The 23,208-nt window shown below is 39.7% G+C and overlaps 1 protein-coding gene across 1 annotated transcript in view; it reads right to left on the reverse strand.

Annotated features, from left to right (window-relative positions):
- The window catches only part of baiap3 (BAI1 associated protein 3), a gene marked incomplete at both ends in the record, with an annotated part of 30,955 nt that extends 21,117 nt beyond the window's left edge, over positions 1-9,838 (reverse strand). The window contains one exon of the mRNA XM_080488780.1: positions 9,705-9,838. Coding sequence (XP_080344906.1) covers positions 9,705-9,838 — 134 coding nt within the window. The remainder of the gene's footprint in view (positions 1-9,704) is intronic.
- Positions 9,839-23,208: the final 13,370 nt, after the last annotated feature.

Here is a 23,208-nt window from a genome sequence, read left to right on the forward strand (position 1 = left end):
ATCTGTAAAATCTTCAAAGTAATTGCCCCACAGAATTATAAAAATCTGGCAAAAAAACAAAATAAAAAATACTGTTAGACGCAAGCAAGAAAGCCATCAGAAGAAATTGGTGTATGGAAACACCACAAACTAAAGATCGAGGAAGAAATCTCCTTACTGGAGGAGATCACACACATACGCCATAAAAATGGAGGAAATGGATTGTAAACAAGACTGAAAAGGACAAAGCTGGACTATAAACAACCCTGAAACACAGTAAGTTCAGTGTAAATGTTTAATTCCTTCATTCCTTCAAACAATTACATATAAAATAGTTGAATGAGAGTAGCTTGGTAGTGTTTTGAGAATGTATGTCATTTATGACAGCTCTGTGCCTCTTACTTTATTTAAATAGTTTTTAAAAACGTTTTAATATTAAATATCAACATATTTAAAGTCATGCACATTGTAGGTAATTAGACACATTAAAACTCATCATAATAGGGTTCAACACATTGAACTCAACAACCATTGACGAGAAAAAAATGTAGTTATAAAATCTGAGTAATGTGTGTAGAATATGTGAATAACAACAATAAGGATAAGTGTAATATGAAGTCGTGAAGTGTTATCAAATAACATTTTTACAAATGTCAAAAAGTGCAAAACTGTTTTAAGTATCCTTATATACAGTTAATATCTTCATTCTAACATTAGTGGGGTAGAAAAGATCAGTTGTAAACTGTTTTGGGACCTCACAGAATACAAGAAAGAGGACCCCATGTGACCTGTGAGCTGCCTGCTGCACCATGCATGGTGGAAATGATTAAATTCTTACATCAATACCTGACTCACCTCACTAAAAAGAGTTCTCCTCCATGTGAAAAATCCCCCCCACAGAGCTTTAATCAGGACCCCAGCTTAAGTTTCCTCAGCCACGTCTGGGAGTGCAGCTGCAGCCACATTACAAATGCTCATTTTCCTGATTAATTGGTCCAGAACTCATTATTCATCAGACTTGCACGTTGTCAACATTTTTGTCTGATTATTCGGTACAATCAAGGCTGCAAAATAAGAAAGATCCAGTTGGAGATGAGGCAAAGACATTGGACATTTTACCAACAGATTGATTATTGATTGATTCACACCAGTTGATCGGATCGGAGATCAAAATTAGCCGTTCCTTCTTTTAGCGACCTTGATGCGTTTTGATAAATCTGCTGAATACCGATCAAATTCCCGTCCGCAGCTCTACACTCAGCGTTTGTGAGCTAAACACAGCAAAGGGAGTCTACAATCTGTGATAAACAAGGCTTGTTCCACGAATGGAGGATTGGGAGCTTTGTTTTGGTTTTTTTGTGTGTTGTTTTTTTGTTTGTGCACAAAGAGAACAAATACGCTTCATCTCAAGTTAAGACTTGTTGTTTTGAGACACTCAATTCTCCCCACGTCTGTCCCCGATTGTTCACGGCATTATTGTATCCAGAAATCTGTCCCATCTTTTGTTGGTCAGATTGAGGATTTGTTTGGGATAAAGACTCTGGGATTCTTCGGGGGGGTCTTTTTTTTATATTTATTTTTTTTTTTTTTTACTTGCAACACATTCTGAAGTAGAACTAGAATCCACATGATGCAAATCCAGTCTGTTTTCATTGGATGTATCTAAAAAAGACTTAAAAAAAAATATTCAACTAGGCTTACATCTTTCATCCTTTCTCAATCTCTCTCTTCCTGACACATGTGCACAAACACACGGCGAGAATAACAAACCGATTTGATGTTGCTAGGAGACGTGTCAGGTTTCTTTTTTTTCTTCCCACTTTCTTCTAATTTATTTTTAGAATTCAGTCAAATGCTTCAATTATGATTTCCTGTCCTGAGAGCGGATCAGACGGAAAACAAATAAAAACACGCACCCTCCAACACTTGTTACTTGACAGATGAACGTTACTAATCGAGAGACTGAAGGTGACAGCAGCCCTTCACTTTTAACTTCGATACAATATGGCAGCGCGTACGTAGTAATTAATGTTGTCATCTGCCGCATGAAAAACAACGTGACGTCTGTATGCATTCTATTGTTATGAGATGAGTTTTTTTTTTTTTTCTAAATCTGATTCATCATGGTTGCCAGTGCATACGACGAGCCCGCAGCTCATGTCGTGAAGGAAGATCTCCATGACAAGGACCCCCTCCTCAACACAAATAAGACCACTGTTTGGTTTACTCTAATTACACGTTTGATTAAGCAACGTAACAGAGCAGGTGAAAAAGCTTGAGTGTGAAGACATGAGCGCAAAAAGTTCTGATTGAATTCCTCCTGGCTGCTATTATATTACCTAACTTATAGTGGCTGAAGGCAAAGTACATCCTGGATCATTTACAGTTAATTACAGATCAAATATAGAAACCAACTAGTCTCAAATGCATGTTTCAAAATGCACGATGTAAATATGGCGTGTTGTAAGATGATTAATAGTTTCACCATCCATCTATTTCTTTTTATGATTTATTCCAATAAAGCTAGAAAGATTTATGAAGCAGCTTTGCTTTCCTCTGAAACTGTGAGTCCACCCGACTGTATTACAACTATGTATGATAGCTATTATCGCCGCTCATTTTTTTTTTGCATGTGAGCAAGCTCCACTTCATCAAAGTACTTGAGTAAATGCATGTCTCTGCTTTACACCACATATAATTGATTTCCAGTTCAAGCTTGGCAAATAGCCCCCTGAGTGAAACTGTTTTATTACAGTGAAGCTGCAGGTAGAACTGAAAAACATGTACTTTTCATTACTGTGGGCCATAGTGACATTTACTTAACTCCACAGTAAGTTCCTGCTTGTGAAAATTAGTCAGCCTTTTTTTTTTTTTAAGAATTTTTCTTTCTTTTTTAAGAAAAAAAAAAAAAGGTTTAACTGCACAGTCGGGGCCAATTTTTAAAGAAATACACTCTGACTGCAAATGAATGGATCCGAAGTTTAGTTTGCCAACCCCGATCCTCCTGGACCTCCGCCCTGCATGTTTTGCATCGAGTTAGTATCCTCGCTCCAGACTACCTGATTAAATTTAATGAATCATTAACAAGATCCACAGAAGCCTGAAAATGAGCAATTCATTTACAAACAATTGTGTTGGAGCAGAGAGACCTGGGAGATCCTGAAACAAGCTACTCACCAACAACCTGAGAAAACATTTACACGTTGCTGGTTGCGTCTGTCAGTCTGAAGAATATTATGGACTACTTCCAGCCTTTGCACGACCTACTATTGCGTTGGGGATTTCTGTTTAAGGTCATTCTAGATTGCATTGTGTTATGAAAAATATGAGATCTCTGATACAGAGAGAAATCGTTCCAAGACTCCGGCTGCAAGCTGAAAAGACAACGAGCTCCAGTGTGGATCATGCAGCTCAGGAGGAAAACGGTGGAATGATCAAACAATAAGAATCCAATAAATCTAAAAAAGTAGACAAATTAAAAAAAAACATGTTAGCAAACTCTCTGGTTGATCTCTATTGACAATGACAAAATTGACCAAAATGTGCTGATAAAACTTGTATAAATGTACATTCACAAAATCGAAGTTATCAAAGTGACGAGTTTCACTGTTATATGCTTCGAAAGTTCAATGCCTTGCGATGAAAGCGAAAAATGGTCATAACTCAGACATTGTGGAGTCTGCATTAAACTCCACATGCTTATGTGACACCCAGTGTGATTCCCATGTTTTTTGGGCTAAATCTGGTCGGTCCGTTGAAATTGGGTTGATATCGTACTGTACAATGTCGTTCAAATTTAGCCCAAATGCAGCCGTTGAAATTAAGTGTCATTGGACGACTGACTGACCAGACCTTCGCCCAAAAGAACAATGTCTAAATCGCGTCGGGTGTTTGGTGGGTAACATTTTTTGAAACACAAATGCAAGAACAATGCCCTTTCACTTGAAACGTGGTCGTGTAAATGGGGCTTAAAAATGGGTGGAAGATATGTGCAGTACATGAAGAGTTACACTACATCTGTTGAGTAAAATGTATTTTAATATAACACACACACACACACACACACACACACACACACACACACACACACACACACACACACACACACACACACACACACACACATATATATACATATATATATATATGGGTTATACTGTACAGCTAGTGAAGCTCATCTGTGAGTGTGTCTTGCATCCCTCCAGACCTCTAATAACTGCTTCACATCAGGGCAAAGATATAATTTGCTCGACCGCATGAAAGAGTTCACCTCCTCGGTGCTGCTCGGAGCTCCGAGAGGCTCGGCTCTGACAGCCGGCAGCAGTACTGGGTCAACAAGTGTGGACGGAGGAGCCCAAATCTACCCGGCCTCATTTGCAAATTCTCAATTAAAGTGGGAGCGCAGACAGGTCAGGAGCAGACTGAATAGATAACAAAGATCAACAGCCTGCCTCTAATGACGTACGCCCAGGGTATGCACACTGCTGGAGCTCAGTGGGAAGGTAGTCGCACCGGGGGGGCCGGCATGGGAAATGAGAAAAAGGTGAGATACTGTCAGCACAAGCCACTTTTCAATGAAAACATTAATTACCACTGAAAATGTGGTACACATATTAAAATGAACCACACTAACAATGCGTTGGTTTAATTAATATATGTAAAGATGAAAATAAGTCAGCGTAGATTAGTCTTTAAATGCGTGTGAGCGAGCAATGGAGAAACGAAAGCGAGCGGCAGCTTCAAAATCCAGAGGTTTCTGCGAAAAACCAAAATCTAACAAGATGCACTGAAAGACTAACAAGGACTTAAACAGAAATCGTTCACTCGTACATCAGAGACGCTCCCTGGCTCACAGTAAGCAAAGCAGCCTGTTTGATCTGTTAATGTTAATGGAAGATTGACAAATTAAAAAAAAAACACTATCAGGACACAAGTTAATTCCTTTTCGTTTTCTTCTAATCTCTCCCTCTTTCTTTCTTTGAAGTATTTCTAACTCCCCTGTTTCAAATAAGACAAGAGAAAATACCATAATACTGGCCACCACTTATTTTTTTTTATGTCTGTTTGACATTTTTAACAACATTTAGGCTCATACGTTCATGTAACTGTTACCAGTAAGGTCATTTGTTCTTCTGACAAATTTAAACTATAAGGTCACTAAGCTAATTGTTTTGAATGATTTAAGACTATAATATGCCTTTGGGTTGAAGATATCCAGGCGTGTTGATCTGCTGCTAAATGTGCCTTTTTTCTAGGTCATGTTATGGTATTTATATAGAAGGTGTTAGTGTGTCCCTTTGCGAGCACTTATCTGTGTGACACTACTGCGTGGGGTTAGGCAGAGAACGTGTTCTGATGGGTGAGAGGGTTGGGAATTTTCTGTATCACATTCTGTTTTTGTATTTTTGATCTCTGTTTACTTTTTTCCTCGTGTCTCTCTAATACTACCGCAAAAGTTAAGTCCATTAAGTCTAATTCCTACTTAAATGTTGTCTTTCTTATGTAAATCCATGACTAACTTAACCTGTGTTGTGGGGGAAAATGTGGGAGAGAACACAACTTTTTGAAAATACTTGGGGTTCATCTCCATGTAGATGGCGGAAAACACAATGCTTATGTGCACCCCAGCTGTAGCATATAGTTCCCTTGCACATGTGCAAATAGATGGACAATAACAACAATGTTTGCCTCGAGAGTGTCGTCACTCCCAGTCCATATTTTTCTGGAACCTGGTAGTTTTATAGTTGAGACTCAACCGGAATAGCAACCCGACTTGGTCTGTCATTAAAATAAGTCCCAGTACTCACCGATGCTAATGTTTATAGCATATTGTTCTCTTTGTTGTTTCATTTCAAAAACAAACAACTGCACCCACTAGTGGCACTACGTTCTAACTACATCGTTTTCAGCGTTTTTGCTGTTTTCATGCAGTGAAATTGTATAACATTTCTGAAACAAAAATGATAAAGTAATGTGTTTTTACTTGGAAGATTGTGTAAATGAGGCCTTTTATTTCCCAATCTGATCCACCGGTTGCAATGTTGAATCTTAAAACTAAATTATTCAAATAAAAAAAATTATAAAAATACTATGTAGAAATAGGGATAGCTATTTTTCAAGAAACACACAAACTTGTCATTAATTTTGAATTGGTGGAGTGGATGCGCTGTTACATAATTGTAACAGGCAGGTTATAAAACACCCCAGACATTTTAGTATATGTGCCACACTGGAACAAAAAGTCTTTTTTTTTGCACATCTCCCAAATATGAATACACACAAGAGTTGTGGTGATATCCTAATGAGCTTGTGCTATGTAGGACTTCCTTGGTACAAATAGCACTTTCTGGACTCCTCATCAAAAAGCTATTCCTTCTTCTCACCATGATTTGTCTTAGATAGGAAATTCATTCCATTAGAGTGAATATGAGTATCAGGCAATATACGTTTCAGATCCTGTCCCTGTTTTGACGACTCTCTGTATACCAACTTCTCACGAGGTCTATGGTCCTTGGTGTCCAAATACATTATTCCTTTCTGATGAATATTTCGTCAATTTGATTTCAACTGAAATAACTTCTTGTTTGGAATATAACCAGAGACAGAAATGTCTCGCTCAATAGTGTGGGAATCAATGAAGGCATACCTCAAGGGACAGATTTTATTTTTCTGTGCACAACTTCGAAAACGTAAAAACTTGAGCAGTATATATACCCGCACACACACATACTGTATATATATATATATATATATATATATATATATATATATATACACACACACACACACACACACACACACACACACACACACACACACTACAGAATCTAATGGGGATGACAATTAGTTTGACTTAAATCATTTTCCATGGAGGAGCTCCATGACCTGACGGTTTCCTGAGCAAATTTGAAAAGCAATTTGCCAATAAACTTACACATATTTTGCTTTCTGTATCTCAAGAATATTTTTCTTCCAAATCTATGCCTCTAACAATGTAACAGGAGGTTGTGTCACTTTTCCTCTAAAATGCAATGAATTCCACTGACAATGTAGACAGGAAAAGTCTTATTAAGACGCTAGCCTGCCATTTAAAAACAGTTCTCTTCTTGACTATATCTGACAACCAAAGAGGCTCCAACAAAGGTTGCCACTCTTTATTTGACATCTTATATAATTTACACCGTAGTCCCAATCTACCTGATCCCCATCCCAGAAATATCAATCCCATTAGACAGGGAGAAGACGTTTTCTTGGGTGAGGTGGGATTATCTTTTTTTCACCCTCACACAATTCTTCCCCTTTAGCAGCTGTTGAATGGAAACCTCTCCTATTTACCTCTCATGCATCGAACAAGGTTGCCCCCTTTTTACCTCTTTTATTTACTCTTGCTGTCGAACCACTATCATTTGTATCTGCATGGAAGGCCGCTACTAAGAGTACAGAAATATGTGATTCAGAGCATAAAGAATCCCTTTATGCTGATGACATGCTTTTATATGTAACTGACCCATTAGACAGTCTACCAAGAACACTAACTGGGCAAAAAATGAAGTTCTAAAGTTAATGTATGAAAGAACGAGACCATACAAGTGAATGCATAGTTAAGATGATCACTTTTAAACAACTTTCTTTTAAAGTCAGCAAACTTAAAATTTAAACCAATTTCAGATCATAGATCATGGATCATCTAAAGAAAAGCTCGCTACGGTTACGCAGAGACCCTAAGAAAAGCCCCAGACACATTTTCTCATGTGTTTTGGTCTTGCTAAATGCTGAACTTTTTCAGATGAAGAATATTCAAAACAACTTTGGGAATAATTATAAAACCTTCTGCTGTTATCGCAATGTTTGGAGTACCTCCACAAGACATGAATCTAAGTCACGAAGAAACATTTTTTACAGTTTTACCTCATCTTTTAGTGGGAAGACTACTTAAGTTGAAAACCTCCCACAAACCAATAAACTATGGCTCATAGACCTTATGTGTCATTCGACATTGGTGACACTGTGATAATGACCCCATATCATTATTTACATTTTATGTTCTCTCCTTCTTGCAAATACCCTCAGATGTTTGTCAGATGACGTTTATTTGTGCAGATATTTGTAGAACATTTGATCAGTGAATTGTACTGTAGCATGTGCATCGATGGGGCTCTGCTGGAGCAAAACATGAGAGGGAAGGTGTGACACTGTATTCAACCAATATGTTTGCAAACATTGCATTGTATATGTTTTCAGCGTGAAATGCAGCATTTGAGGTTATCTCTTATGATAAAAATAGACATTGGTTTTCATTACGAGCATAAGTTCACATCATGGCAGTGGCCTGGGTTTAGGTTGCTATAGAAACCTCAGGTTCATACTATTACTTTCAGCTTCAGATGAAGCTTCAAAACAAGACTGGGGGAAAAAATAAAAAACATGACTGATTTTACCTGAACCACTTTGCTGGACTGAGAGAGGCAAATGGAATGACTGCACCTGCCCACCCAGACCCCCCCCCCCCCTCCCCCCCCCCCCCCCCCCCCCCCACTGAAGAAAGACTATGAATAAATAATAATATAGAAGAGAACCTTTCAAGAGGTAAATATGCATCAGATGTACCAAAAATCAGGAACAGTGTGTACAAATCCTCGAGAGTAAATAAAATGATCATGAAGCCATATCCAACGGCCTAACTTCATTTTTCAATTATTGATATAATTTGCCTCAATGAAACCATTCAAAGCCTCGATCTCCTCTTTTGCAACCCACATGTGTGATACCACACAGATTGATACGGTCTGTTCCATTACATTAATACCACATTAACTGAATTCTAATGTTATATCAGAGTGACTTCAGAGTAATTTCCTGATTAATCGAAAAAGGCAAATCCTCCCACATAAGGTGCCACCCTAAAATGTTGGATATGTGGTCAGAGAAAATGACTGAAATGATCATTTACACACATAATCACATTAACCCATTGTGCTTCATGGTGCCGGGAGAAGATGTGGCTCTAACAGCAGCAGTGTGCCGTGCAATGTGGCACTCATGTTAAAAGAGGCATTTGGCCATGAGGCCCATGTGGTGTAAACCTGATACAAGAAAGCAGCATCTGCGATCCCCTCGGTGCCTGCCTGTGCATGTTATTACATAGTGTGTTTGATGCGTCCTTTGGGTGAAAAGGCGGCTTGTGAATGGGTTACTCACCATAAGTCACAACTCCAGAATGAAAACCAGGCAATTAAAACTGTATGTTGACAAGACATTAGGACCTGTGCCTTCAACCGGACGACTGATGGAGAACAAATGAGGAGCAGACATGAATTATTGCTTATGAGAGCGTGCTGCTGCTTTCCAATGGTTGTCATTATGTTTCTGAGCTGCACTGACTGCACCCTAATTTACTGAAGAAGACTGTAGTTTTCAGAGCCGCCTCTTCTGCAAAAGAACAACGATAAACACATTTTAATTGTACCTGAAAGAATTTTTGTCTTACTCAAACTGAAAGATTAAATCCTGGAGTTGCCACATTTTCTTTAATACCACTGATGGTGACACATTCACAGACAAACACTCCATATTCACATATTTACAACTTGGTGTGTCTGACGGATACCAAAGACACGAATGGCTGCATTAATAAAGTGTGAGTCTTCATGTGTTCACACAGTGACTCTCTCACTCACTCACTCACTCACTCACTCACTCACTCACTCACTCACTCACTCACTCACCTGCGAGGTAAGGGGTCAGGACAGTGTGTGAGGGGGCTGCTGGGGTTGGGGGGCGGCTCCCTCCGGCTCCTCAGCGACTGGCTCCTCTGTACCTGCCGCAGCACGCTGCTCTTCAGGTCCAACAGTGTCGTCATGATGTTTCACTGGCAGAGCAGAAACAGAAGGCAAACATTGAGACACCATCATGGAGCTTCAAGCCTCGCACGTCTCTCTCTCTCCCTCTCTCTCTCTCTCTGACGGAGTCACACACCGACTCAGTTCAATTTCAGATTTTGAGATTGTTTGCAAAAAACTAATAAACCAGCCAGTCCAGAAGTCCATTCACCTCTTCTTTTAGGATCCCACTGATTTAATCTTATGCAAATCCAGCAGAGCTTTAGTTTTAACGGTTAGCAGCGTAAGTCGAATGTCCAACAAGCGCTTTATTGTTGAAACAAGTCGGCGTAAAAAAAACAATCCAAATATAAAATGTTTGGTCATGAAAATCCAAAGCTGTAATATACACTCTGAATATGTGAGGAAAGCAGCTTCGTTAAAGGGAAATGATGATGCAATTATGTTGAAATGTGCGGTCAGGGGAGGCTGATGAGGCTGAATATTCCCCAGAAAATTATGATGACATGAATGAATCTAAATATTTGTATCTTGATTTGTGCTACAAATTTGCACATTCCTGGTCAAACTGTGAGGCGATGCACACAGTCAATCTTAGCTGTTTTACCCCCTTAGATAATAGAATCCCTTACAAACTGGCCTGAGAGTGTCTCTTTAGCTTTCTGACTGTCGGTTTGTCGACACTTTTATTCTAATTTATCACCTTCCAAAGTATAGGTAACATTCTTCCTGGAGGTCAATAGTAAATCTTGCGGGTTTATAATAAACACCAACGGAAAAGCTCGAGGTGAAACACTCTCTCTTAAATCAGGCCTATAGCGGGACAAAAACATAGACAGAAACACAAATTGTGAACGTTCAACTTTTTCAGTTGGGGTGATTGCATGATTAAATGACTGCGCTGACTCTATGAATGACCACAGTAGAAATAGAAAAAGAGAAAATCCAAATTAAAAAAACCTTACTTATCCACGTGTGGATGATTTTGATTAGAGACGTGAAACTGAACAATAGTCGGTTGGCAATATAAGCTTCTCTGTTGGGTTCATATTTCTGTAATTCCCGTTGCAATGAGTCAACACTGGAGGATGAAGCTGAAGACTGCTGCGCTAATTTTAGCTCCGAAGTCTGCTGGAAGTTGCCCTAATAAGCTATTAAAGAAATGTGCCAGAGGTGTAATGGAGAACATTGAAGTAATGTTTCCAGCATTTGTAATATCAGTATAATCACCTTTAAATAACTCTCTGTATTTTATCTCTTGACTGTTATTCATTGTTCTAGTTGAACAATGGATGTTAAAATAGCATCAAACACAGAGGTTGTGTGTTTGGAATGGAAAAAGTGAAACGTGGGTTCAATTGGACATAAATGTGTTTGATTGAGAACTCAAACTTTTTGCAAGGCGATCAGCTCCCCTGGCTGTAATGTTTTGCTCAGAGGCACATCAGCAGCAGGCGTTGGCGATGCCTAAATGTCAAGACAAAAAACAGTCGTCTCAATGGCTTTAAAAAAAAAAGATAAAGTATTCCACAGATACTGAATCTGAGCTGCTGGCCTGCAGGTAATTGATATTGCAGAATCTTCTCTAACTTGATTATTTGAACAGTTTTTACTTTTAAACTTCAGCAGTGGCTTTGTCGTCGGCATACATTCAAGGCTTGATATTCATCTTCGAGGACGTCAAGCAGAATGAGTCAAAGCTGCACCGTGGGTGGGGTTGACAACCCGACCCTGCACATCACATTTACACCTTCACCCCACACGAACACGAAGGACTCAAGTCACTGCCAACCATGAAAATGGTTCGTGGTACATTCTGTATATCAGCCCAATCAACTCGTGTCTCCGTGAAAAACCGTATCTGGCTGCACGATTAGAGATGTTCACACAACATGACGGATTTGGTGCTGATCTGCAAAAGAATTGCACCTACAAATGGGCACGAATGTGATTATCGCCCGAACAGATGTTTGAATGCTGATCTGCTAACAGATGCACCGAGAGTCGGATCTGAAGGATGAGAAACATAACTAACGGTATCCACTTAGCACGGATGTGGAATAGTGTGTGTGTGGAAGAAGGTTACGCTAAGGCGAAGGCTGCACACGGTGTAATTTACTCTCACGTTCCAAACTATTGTGTGTTTATCTGTGAAGGAAAAAGATGTTCGGCTCAGCTTTCAGCAGCAACGCCGCAGTTATAGCGCTGAGAGGCTTTTCCTCAGCTGGCGAGTCACAACTTTTGAATGCTGACTTTAGTATAAGGCATCCTTTGAGTTGCTCAAACTTTTTTGTAAGTTTGTGTCCCTCATGACTTCCTCCACAAACACTCAGCACTGCCTTTAATGGCTCCATGGTGGCTGCAAGCAAATTAACCAAAAAATAATGTTTCCAATTGATTGTTCTTGGACGAGCAGAGGGACTGGGACTTTAAAAAAAAAAAAAAGGTTTAAATTTTTGAAAACGCTCTGACTCTGACTTGAAACAGGGGAAAATTTTACTTTTCTGAAACGCTGCAAATGCGTCACAGTCAATAGTTCATTTGTAGAGTTCTTCTGCGCAAGGAGTTGGACAATAACAACAATAGCAGCCTCCAGAGTGTCATGACGGCCAGTCCATGATCTCCTGGGACTTGGAGGTTTTATAGTTGCGAGCCACCGTAATAACAACCCAACTTCATTGTCTGTCCATACGAATGTCCATGTACTCGCCATTGTTAATGTTTCTAGAGTATTATTCTCTGCTCTTGTGTGTGGTTTCATTACACTTGGGATAAAGTTCAGATTAATACAGAGGTAATATACAAAATGACCCGCAGATAACTGGTGAAGCTATGGCGCAGAAAATATGCCGCACATTTAAAAATCACATCTTTTGTTTTAACAAATGCTGGAGAGTTTTTTCACACAGCACAGAGGACAGGATTCTTGGTTTACTGTGGCCATAAAATCTAAATGTATCAAAGTGATCCCGTGTCCCAGAATGATTGGCGCTGTTGCCAGGCAATTCACTGAGACTGAGGAGGTAATTTTCAGAACCTCTTGCCACAAAGTAATTCTCACTTTGGCTTAATGGTGTCTTGACAGTATAACTGAATTGCGAGACCCCCAAGCAGTATTGTGCACTGTCACTGTCCCCCACAGAGGAACAGGACTGTTTAAGACGTTTGTACATTGTTTTTCTCATGTGCAAGTGTTGGAAGAAATGTACTAGAAGCAAACTGTACTGCTTCTCTGTAGGAGAATGGTGTGATTTTTTTTCTTTTCTTCTTCTTTTTTTTTTTTTTTAAATATTGCCTCTTTATGAGCGTTTATTGGAACTTCATTATTATCTGTAGTGTCTACTTTTCATTAAGATGTAATCCTTTTTATCTTAGCAGAAGATTGGGTGACTATAAATAACTGCGATTCAAAGAGCTAAACACCAAAACCTCACAGGAAAATTACATTTATTAGCGACATAGTCTGAAAACAACATTTTGAAATCACAGCAACAGCCGCCTCGTGTCTTATGTCACATTTCAAGTAAAAAGTACAACAATCTTCAAACTGCAGAGTCATTAATTACATAAAACACCAGCAGCTCGATGACCAAAACTCCAGGATGCTCGCACATCTGCCTAGCAACCGGGGAGGTAAGTCTCCTTAACGGCGTCCAATCATTTTGTCCCGTGCGTCTAATTTACTCTCTTGTGAGGATGATGTGAACTTGGTATGTGAGGGGGCCGTGATGACCGGGGGGGTGTCTTTTGAGAGCCAGTGTGCCATGAACAGCAGTGAAAAGAGGAAATATCCAAAGAGGGAATAGAGGAGGGATGACAAGGAGAGACATTGATTGATGGGAGAAGTTGCTTCAGGAGACAGTCAGACAGACTCAGACAGTCAGACAATCTTTCTTAGATGCTGAAGCCGACGACTTCAAGCTGCCGAGCCCGAGGCTGAGAGTTTGCAGAAGACACAGGCATTAGTGATACATGGCAGTGAGCTGGGCGTGCTTGTTGACAGACATTCAGAGCCGATGCGGCCCATTTTTTCCCGTTGGCACTGTGGAGGGCTGCTTGTTTTGAATTAGAGTACTTACACCAAATGGATCCGAATATTTGCCCGAGTGCTTCAGGCCAACTGCAAGGGGAACATTATGTCGCCGCCTTTCCTGCGCGCGGGGAGCCAGACAGTCACAATGCAAGTCCCCTTATTGGCTGAGTGCAATCTATCGATCCAGGAGAAAGACATCTGCCATACACTTCGATCCACACTTCACCGTGTCAGACTCAAGTGTCTAAACTCCTTCTCTATCAGATATCATCAATGTGTCGTTCTCAAAGATGATTTCTGCTGCACATAGGGATTTCTTTCCTAGCTCTGCAACTGACAGGAATGTGCTTGAACCACAGCATTTTCAGTCAAGGTGGTGAATGTACACCCGATCATATTAGTTACTGTTGTTAGTAGCAGTCCTCGCTTATGCTGCTGCCTCAGAGTTGGATTGATTCCTGTATGGTTTCTAAATGTCACTGAACACAGAGGCTACAGTGGAATCATGCCAAAAAACCTGCAGGCGCAAAGACGCAAGGACTGACTTTAGAGATCTGTACTTATCTACATTATTAAAAAAAAACAGCAGGACAGAGAGATTGTTCCACTGAAATCTAGAATTAGATTTAAATATAAAATTAGATTTGCTATCTTGATCCATGCGATCTGACTTCTTGTGATTCGCATGTGTGGATGACAGTCTTTCCGTCAAGGCGACGTTATGTTTTATATTGTTTTGCTTTTTGTACGTACATATTTTGCTTATGTTCTGACATGGCTGGAATAAATGAATAATAAAAACATAACAAAATAACCATTTAGGGTGCTCTCAGATAGGTAAGCTATGAATACTGGTACGATATATTTTCATGCAATGTGCACTTTTCATTAACGCCGAAAAAACAAGGACAATACACATTTACGGGGCATGCTTGATATTCCTGATATTATTATATATATATATCATATGTCCATATGCACGCCGGCAAATAAATTTGGCAGCAGGTTGGACCCACTTTTACTTTGAAAACTGCTTTAATTCTTCATGGCATCGATTCTACAAGGGGCTGAAAACAATCCTCAGAGGATTTGGTTCATATTAACATGCCAGCACTGTGGTGATATAAAGAGATGGACATGGTCAGCAACAATACTCCAAAGATTGCCAAGAAAGTACACCACACAGGTCGGATGGATCCATGCTTTCATGAAGTTTACACCAAATTCTGACTGGACCATCTGAATGTGGCAGCAGAAGCCAAGACTCATCAGACTAGGCAACGTTCTATAATCTCCAACCAGTCTGTTCATTCTCCTCTGACTTCTGGCATCATGAAGGCATTTTGGCCCGGAGAACTGCTGCTGCTCACTTCATATTTCCCTCTCTTTGCGACCGTTCACTGTGAATCTCCGTATATCAGCAGTTTGTTAAATATCTGTCCGACACCGGCAACCTTTATTCAAAGTAACTTAACTCACTTTTCTTATCCATTCTCAGGCTCGGTTTGACCTTCAGCGGCTCATCAATGTGCATCCATCTTTATTATTACACTTTATGATTAAGAATCCTATTGCGTTTGTGATCAATTCTCTGAATAAACGTGTTCCTATAAAATATTTTCTCATAAAATAGTTTAGCTTGTGACATTTTAACATTTAATCATGACTGCTTATCCAATGCGACTTGAACCAGCAACATTCCTGCAGCACTAAGTCACAATGCTCCATCGTGAAAACAGATTTCTATACCCCAGAAAGATTTTGTATTTCTGTTTATTTGTCCACCAAGCAATGATATCGAATTGTTGACCTTATATATCCATGCATAAATCTAAACTTTTGACCTTTTCTACATATTCTGGTGCTTTTATGGGAATTTGTCAGTTCATTTTACCAACCCCAACAAAAAAAAAGAGCACAACAGCTAAAATTCACAAAGCAGGGGTCCTAATCAGGGTGTTTTGTTTTTGTCCATTTATGTGACGACAAACCACATGTAATATTACATTTACGTAAACCCGTATGCAAAGCCACATTCATTCTAACATTAACTATAACTACAAGTGTGATTTTGTAAAAATCTCGCACAGGAATGACTGTCCTCAGTTTCAAGCTGCGCTGCAGCTATATTTGTGTGTTTTTGTCACCCAGGGTGAGCAATTGTTCAATGTTTCATGCTCTATTGACTGACTTCTATTTAGCAGTGTTGTTCTCTGTTCATTACACCTTTAAAAGGCCAAACAGCTAAAATACTCGAGGCAAGCTCGACTTGCTGTGGTAAACAGGGGGGGGGAGAAACTTTTTATTTTTTTTTCAACTTCAAACCACGGTGTCACAGGTCAAACAACCTGCTCGGGCGTCATATCTTATCCGCCGCGCGCAGGCGAGTCAGCACGGACTGGCGACAGCGAAGAGGCGCCGGCGAGCAGCTGTCTCCCAGGTGAACTCATTTCAATTACAGGAGTGGATCTCTCCCAGCTGGATTTCACTCCGTCTCAGCAGTGACAAAACGGGAGGACGTGCCACCATTGGTTGGGGGGTGGGGGGTGGGGGCGGGGGCGGCGGGGGTGCGCGCGGGTGGGGGGGTGGGGGTGTAACTGCCAGGGAAAACCGTCAAAGCCAAGTAAACGCCTTTCCTCGCTTTATCGTTGCCGAAGTCATGCCAGGGAAACACTTGCTCACCAGTGTCTCACTCTAGTGAGGGAGACCAATGAGCCCGGCAGCCAAAGGCGACTTGCTGATGGGGATGGAGTGTCTCTATGGTAACAGCAGAGGGAAAGGAGCTGGTGAATACAGGTAAAAAAAAAAAAAAAAGGAATTCCACAAAGGCAGGGAAAAACATCCTAACGGCAGCTAAAAATCCATGCAGTTTACACTGACAAGTGTGACAACGCTGCCAGTGGTTCACGGTCGTATAAAACATGGCAGACTTCACGAGGGGCAGAAGCAAAATCTCTTTAGTCTCTCAATGTGTCAGTGTCAATCACAAGTGACAACCAAATCCCCAAAAATAGCTCAATAGTCTTAAAGCGAAGGAAAATCTGCAGCTCCCCGTGTGCGTGCACGTCCTGATAACAGAGGTGAGGAGGTATCAAGGTTTACAAAGTGGCTCATCATCAGCAGATCTCTCCAGACTCGTCTTCCAGACGTTTTCTTTTGATCATTTCCAACTTTACATTGTGCCACCGTCCACATATATCTCTTTAATATACTTTCTTTCTCTTCAAAACCAAATTGAAAATGTTATGGCTCACGACACATAAACAAGCACATTTTGCTGAATGGTCCAGAGGAGATACGCATTCCCACCGTACCAGAAGTCGAAGTGGATTATCTTATAGTGTTGCAGATGTAACAAGGGACCTTTAGGACAGAATCAGGAGCCTCATCAGTGTTATTATGGTGCTGGCCCCGTGGGACACAGAGGCTAAATAGATCAAACTGTCAGGTCCGTGTCAAATCCATAAAAGTCTTCCTCAAGGAATGAATAAAGAGTGTAGCCATCTCAGCAATCTCTACTGCATGCACCTTTGGATAACACGAAAATCCATAATTCAGCTAAAAAAAGAAAACACGGCACATCCAGTTGTCTATTCCCACAGGCTCCCACAGTCTGTGTCGTCAAGGCACATGACAGGCACTTTGGCTCGGAAAATTGATTGCCGGAGAAAATCCCAGGAATTGACGGCTGTGAGCTTTTGTGAAAGGGCGTCTGCGGCGCAGCCGAGCGGCGCAAATCACTGACAGAAAATATGAAAGTTAAACAATGGCACTAATCCTTGCTTATTATACCACATATAATGCATCCTTTGTCACCCTGAAAACACCCCGGCAGTGACACTTGTGTCAGAAATAGCAGCGATTGTGTCTTGATGCAGGAGCCAGAACGCCAACTCCATGGTTCGCTGCAAAGAGCATCAATCTGCGTCTGCGAGCGCGCGTACTACAATGAGACACTCTGAAGTCACACAGCCGCACTTTTGAATGCTTGTATTTTGGTACCGCATGACAATAACTTTTGTGTCATGGCGGCTTAAGTGAGAGGAGGCTATTTTCACAACTAGTGTATCGTAAAAAAAAAGAGGCGATGATTAATTAATGAGTAATGGACTTGTGGTGATGAGTCTAAAGTGGGGGCCATGACCTGCGTCGGACAGTTTCATCAGGGTGTACAAAGGAGAGCTGCAGGGTGCACTTCAAAGATGATTCCTGCAGTGTTAAGGCATTCCTGTCGATTTTATTTCCTCTGCACACATGTGGGTTTATTACCCGTTAGTCTGCAGTTTCACGCAGGTGATGAACGAAACCTCACTCTTTTGTTTTAACCCATTTTAATCAGCGGCACATGAAACTACTGGCAACATAAATAGTACAGGTAAACTGCAGGCTCGGAGGATTGCTGCAGCTGTCACAAGGGGGTAAACAATACTTGGAGCTGAGATGTCTGTGGGAGTGCATGGGTGCGTGAGGAATGGACGTCCACACGCGTTATGAAAGCGCAATATTAATTTATACACAGTATACATCACAGCGTGTCAGCAGGTGAAGAGGTTAAATTAGCATTAATGGCAAGATCTTTTTTATTTTTATACGTACAAAACAAAGCACTGCATTTTTCAACAAAGAGTGCTCTGTTGCACCTGCATGTATACCTGTGTGTGTGTGTGTGTGTGTGTGTGTGTGTGTGTGTGTGTGTGTGTGTGTGTGTGTGTGTGTGTATGTTTCTGTTGCTGGGTGTGGAAGTGCTTCGAGCTTCGCAAATGTGCAGAGTAACATAATTCCGTTTCAAAACATTTTAGAGAAACTCAAGACATGCATATAAGAAAACAATGAATCAGCTCGCACCTGTCAGAGTTAGAGCCAAAATTAAACATCCATTACATTTTTTATATGTGTTGATTTCTGATCCAGCAGTCGGACAACTTGTGTCACTGATCGGCTTCCAGCATCAACATTCTTATAGAAAACTAAAAGGTAACTTTTTTTTTACCCTATTTGACACAAATTGTACAGAATTTTCATTGTTTTCTTCTTCCATCAAGTGATGATACTCCCGAGCTCCACCACCTGGTATCTCTGTAATGCTTTGTTCTTTCATATTCCATCAGCAGAACTTCATAAATATCTATTTTAAGCCTTTGGAGGGTTTTCTTTGTTTTTTTTTTATATTACTCTAAGGAAATGAAATCAACAGGTGCAAAATAAAACATCCTCCTAAACTGAATGAGTTACTCCAGCTGATGCTCAGTTTCTGTTTTATTAAACACTTAATGTTGACACGAAATGGATTGATAGAAATCCTTCTTACCTGTGTCTCTGGACAGTTTTCCAGTGTGAAATCTTTTAGCTGCTGCGTGTCAGAGTTGCTGTGGATCAGAGGATGCTGCTGATCTCTGCAGCAGGTCGCTGTTTCCCCTCCGTGGACGTGGCCGTGGTCAACTTGTGAGAAAACAACGTTTGTGTATTTTTCTTGTGACAGTCTGAAGACAAAAAGCTCATTTTAGTGCCTGGAAATGCTCAGAGTCAGACTCACGCGCCGCGATGCGCTCCCAAATATGGTCAAAGGAAGAGCGGGACCCTTCACGGACATAAAATACCGTGGGAAATACGGGGACTTTCAGTGCACGCAAACACCGCCCCAAAAATGCTTTGAATATATATATTTATATGAATATTCTGTTATTAAGACGCACAGATCTATTTTCACATTTTATTTAAAATGTTCTCTAATATTTGAATAATAATAATAATAATAATAATAATAATAATAATAATAATAATAATAATAATAATAATAATAATAATAATAATAATGGATGGATGATGATTCTAGGTTGACTGTTGGTGTGAAGATATGTGTGTCTCTCTGTGTTGTCTGGTGATGGACTGGCGATGTGTCCAGGCCAGGGTGTTACAATTATACTACGTTAGATAGAGCAGTGTGGAAAATGGATTCATGGATAAACATATAAACTAAATTATTAAGAATTAAACAAAAAAATGTGAAGTATTTCAGTTTATGTGTAATACATCCAAAATATATGGAAGTTTGATTTCAAGTTTTGGAAATAATAAACGTGTCCACTCTATTCTGTTTTTTGAGCTTCATCTTCATATATGGAGTTGGAAAAAATGGCAATTAAGGCAATGCCATTTTAAAATAAGTTTTGTGTTTCACAACAAAAGAAAATGCATGCATTGTGTTCATTTCAGAGCTCATTTATTGATTCAATGAAGTCATAGATAAAGAAACAGTCGACATGTTTTACTATGAGGTCATTTTTGAGTCAAAGTAAAATCGGAATTCCTTTTATAACATTTTTTACTTATTATCTGATGATTTCTCAAGTGAAAGCACCTATCTTAGTATTTTTTTTAAGGTTATACAGCTAAAATATATGTATGCTGTCTAAAAACATGGTTGTGCCACAGTACATGTAATGTCACATATATGTATTTTGTTTTGTAGTCAATGTTCATGTAAAATGCTAAAATTTGAATTACTTTATTGCTATCAAATAAATAAAAATAAACTATATTTGCACCTCATGTGGCAGGAAGTTGGACAAACTATAAATACTATTTACATTAATGTTATTGAAGAGCAGTCAGTTTGGGGTTTTTGTACATACTTGATGGTTTTCAAAAAGTGCTGCTTAATATATTTTTGTTTCCAACTCTGTTGTAGAATCTAATTTCTCAATACAATAAATATGTCTGATAAGTGAGTGCATTTAAGGAAATTTACTTCAACAACAGCAGTACGAACAATAAACATTTGGAGTACTCTCAAAGCTCTTCATATAGCAGAGGGTTTTTTTTTTTCTCCACATGCCTGAGATGAGCTGTGGGTTTTTACGATGTGTACCTGAATGCATCATTCGACTGTTGCTGAGGGATGTCTCCAAAGAAAAAAAAAACGAGAAATAAAAAAAAAACTGGTGTGAACTGTCAGTCAGGAGAGGTCCACTCTCTTTCTTTCTTTCTTTCTTTCTTGTGCCTAATTAGTTCCACTACTGCTTTGACCAACTCTAAACAGCTGAGCAGTATTTTAATGGGATGTAATTATGTTTGAGACCGAACCACAATCACAGCTTTCTCTTTCTGTAGCTGTCATTGTACAAGAAAATGTGAGACGCATGCCTTTACACTGTGTCAGCATGAGAATTGATATCTAATCCAGTCTTTTAAACCTTTGCCATATCATAGTAAGAGGCAAAACACTGTCATTTCACTCTTTTGAACTCTTCTCTTGTAAGCTACATGCTTTAATTTAAACTATCTAACAACTCTTTGTGTCTCTAAATGTTTTGTTTTTATGGTTTTGCACAAAATAATTCTGCATAATTTAATTTCTAACACTAGTTACAATAAACCCATATTCTGAGAATACCTGTTTTGATAATATATTGAATATCCTGACAGTTAATATGTCTATTTCTCAAGAGGATTCCTTCTCAAAATTAAAACTGTTGGGAAAAGTTGTCCCCCCGACCTCAACCAATGATTTTTCCTGCTTCTGTACCCCTCTGAAGCTCTCTGGTGTCTCTCAGGAGACACTACGAAAACCACTAAACATAGCACTGCAGTGACGATCAAATACTATTTAAATGTCATCTCTATTTCATGGAAAACCAGAGATAATCAGACTGAATCATAGTCCTCTCCTGAAAACTAAAAGGACTGAGATGTGGAAACCACATTTAGAACCAGTTTAGTATTTCATTGATAATGATCATTTAAAAAAAAAGAAAAAGCATTTGCAAACACAGGACTTGGAGGCTGGCATACTATGGGAATACGTTTTTTTCTCACTCGTTTGTTTGCTCATTAGGACACATCAGCGGCGGGGCATGTGCTCCAGAGCTTTATATAGGCACAGGAACATTAATTATACGCACACAGGGGGAAGAGGTGCCTCTGTCTAAGTGCAGAAATTATTTCACACATGGCCATTATGACGGAAAATGCAGGCAGCCTCTGCTTCATGCCATCAGACCGTCAATACTGCAGCATCAATGGCAGGTAATGACAAGTGAACTCCTCTTAATAAGGAGTTTACTATCACTCACCTTAATCAATGTGAGAATCCATTATAAAGCATTACGGAAGGCTTTGAGGGAACTGAGTTCATGCTTGATGAATAAAATCACAATTCTGTGTTGCAGAAAATGTTCCAAATGTTATTATTATTATTATTATTATTATTATTATTATTATTATTATTATTATTATTATTATTATTATTATTATTATTATTATGACTTCTTCTTCGCCGTGCTATTTTTCCTACAATCTTTAACCGTTTTGAAAAGTTTGACCATCACAACGTGCAGCCAGTTCATGAGATGAGTGCTATGCCATTTTCGTCTCTTTAACCGTTTCCAAATAAATTTGCTCCGATAAAAAGAGATCAGTGTCTGTTGCCATGGAGACACTGCCATCAAAGGAGATCAAGCTTTATTCAGCATTCAGCATTCACGCTGGCATTTGTCTTCTGGAAATGCAAACCTCTGGTTTAATCTTCGCCATCCTGCGGAGGTCATAACTATTATGAAACACTTGAGCGACGCGGTTCTGTGCAGCAATCAACTTAAATTTTGTGTTGACTCGGTCTTGACTGACTAATTTCATAAAATCCCCGTCAAAGGAGGCAATTGTCTCTTTTAGTTGATCACGAGTGGCTTCCAAGCTGCAAATAGACGGTAATGACAAAGATTTTGAGGCTTGACTCCACGGTGAGAGCACATCAAAACCCTCATCCAAAAGCTCTATTAGGGGGGAAAACCAAAAAAAAGAGAGGCCTCTCATATCTGTGATGTGTTTTGACATGACGTTATAATCTGAGCAAAGTCAAGCAGAAGGCTTTCCCTGTCTTGAGTGAAGAGACACATGTGACCTCTTTGCCTTGTTTCCATGGACACATCATTAGATAACTTCCCCAGCTGCCTGCGACTGCTTCAAGTGTTGATGGCAAATAACACGTGAAGGATTTGGTTATTATAACTAACGCTATAGTGAGGACGGAGCTGTTCAGGCATTGCATTACTACTGCTGTCACGGCATCTGTGCCGCCATATGTTTGTTGTATGCACTTTACCAATCAATATTATTGGTTTTGCAATTATAGAGAAAATGCAATGCCAAACAGTTTCCGCTCTAAAGCAAACAAATGTACTGCGCAGCTTGAGAACAGTCTGAGTTCATTGTGTCAGGGCTTGGCTACCTTTTGAATTTGCATGTTCTCCCTGCGTGAGCTTGGGTTTTCTCCCACACGCGAAACTAACAACTAGCAGACAAATAAATAAACAAACCCGGCATTTGTGTTAAAGGTGAGCAGGGATAACAGCTCCTGAG

Source organism: Lipophrys pholis (assembly GCF_963383615.2).
Source record: "Lipophrys pholis genome assembly, chromosome: 19".
Classification (NCBI taxonomy): domain Eukaryota; kingdom Metazoa; phylum Chordata; class Actinopteri; order Blenniiformes; family Blenniidae; genus Lipophrys; species Lipophrys pholis.